General features: G+C 39.5%; 1 protein-coding gene across 9 annotated transcripts in view; it reads right to left on the reverse strand.

Annotated features, from left to right (window-relative positions):
- The window catches only part of SYNCRIP (synaptotagmin binding cytoplasmic RNA interacting protein), a 22,247-nt gene that overhangs the window by 9,042 nt on the left and 11,889 nt on the right, over positions 1 to 1,316 (reverse strand). For all 9 annotated transcript variants that reach the window (XM_072408607.1, XM_072408606.1, XM_072408604.1 and 6 more), the window contains one exon: positions 505 to 654. In XM_072408607.1, the coding sequence (XP_072264708.1) occupies positions 505 to 654 (150 nt within the window). The remainder of the gene's footprint in view (positions 1 to 504; positions 655 to 1,316) is intronic.

Consider the following 1,316-nt stretch of genomic DNA (forward strand, 5'->3'; position numbering starts at 1 on the left):
TTTTTTTTTTTTTAATTGGTGACCACCAGGTCTCCAAAATCAAAACATACTACTTTTAAAGGTGGTGAGATTTTTGGTGCTTACAGCCAAGACAAAGATCCCAGAAACAAACAGTGCAATTATTTATGCATTAACCTAACACCAGCATTTAAAATAAAATAAAACAAAAGGGGTGTTAATAAAAAAAAAAAAAAATAAAAAATAAAAAAATACATAAAATCTGCAAAAGACCAAATTAAGGAGTACCACATTGCTATTACTACAGTGATCAATAGCAACTCAATAGCTCATCATAGTGAAAAGGTCTGTCACTGAAGCCAGTATGGTCTATATCAACAGGAAAAATGGTCTGGGACCACAATTTCTGTATGGAGCTCAAATATACCAGTTAAGATCTCTGACCAAACACAAATACTCAAATTCAATCTAAGCTAATGTGCTGTACTGTTTTCAGCCATCTATTTAGCTGTTGTCAGATAATGACAAATACTGGCACATACTTACCTTTACCGCACCAACTCTGTCATCAAAATGAATAAAAGCATAGTCTTTTAGTTTCTTGACTCTTTCCAGTTTACCAAATTGCCCAAAAGCTTTTTCCAAGATTTCTTCAGTAACTGTGTTTGCAAGGTTACGAACAAACAAAACTTTAACCTGGAAGGGAAGAAAACAAAACACGGTTTAGTATATATACATACACACACACACACATGTCTTTTTTTTTTATTAAACAATCGGTAATAAAGCATTCGTTTTGTGCACGAAAGCCTACGGACACAGGAAAAGATATGCAAAGCAAAGGCTGAGAATCCCCAAAATTTGGCACAATTTTGTTGTGTTAATAGCTCAGCATTTTTAGGGCCATCTTCTTGTCCCCACCTATATTCTAATAAAGCTTGAGCAACTCCATTAACTGGGAATACAGTCATTCCTCCATCAGACGGCCTAGTTGTCTAAAGCAGCGGTCCCCAACCTTTTTGGCCCCAGGGACCGGTTTCACGGAAGGAAATTTCTCTCGTCTTCTCTTTTCTCTCTGTGCACCTCTGCTGCTTCAAAGCGATCACATGACATCTGACAGCCAATCGAGCTGCATGTCATGTGCTCGCATTGCTTGTACACAGACAAGCAATGCGGATGGTGGTTGGGTGCCGGTTCGTTTTCAATAATGATCATGTACTCGCGGCCCACTGAAAACACCGCCGCGGACCGGTAGTGGGCCGCGGCCCGGTGGTTGGGGACCGCTGGTCTAAAGCATGTTGCTTATAATACAAGAATGGCCAGTGTAATATCTCAGGTAGTAGATTTTGTTAGGTGCC

The sequence above is a fragment of the Pyxicephalus adspersus genome, chromosome 4 (genome assembly GCF_032062135.1).
Source record: "Pyxicephalus adspersus chromosome 4, UCB_Pads_2.0, whole genome shotgun sequence".
In the NCBI taxonomy this organism is placed as follows: domain Eukaryota; kingdom Metazoa; phylum Chordata; class Amphibia; order Anura; family Pyxicephalidae; genus Pyxicephalus; species Pyxicephalus adspersus.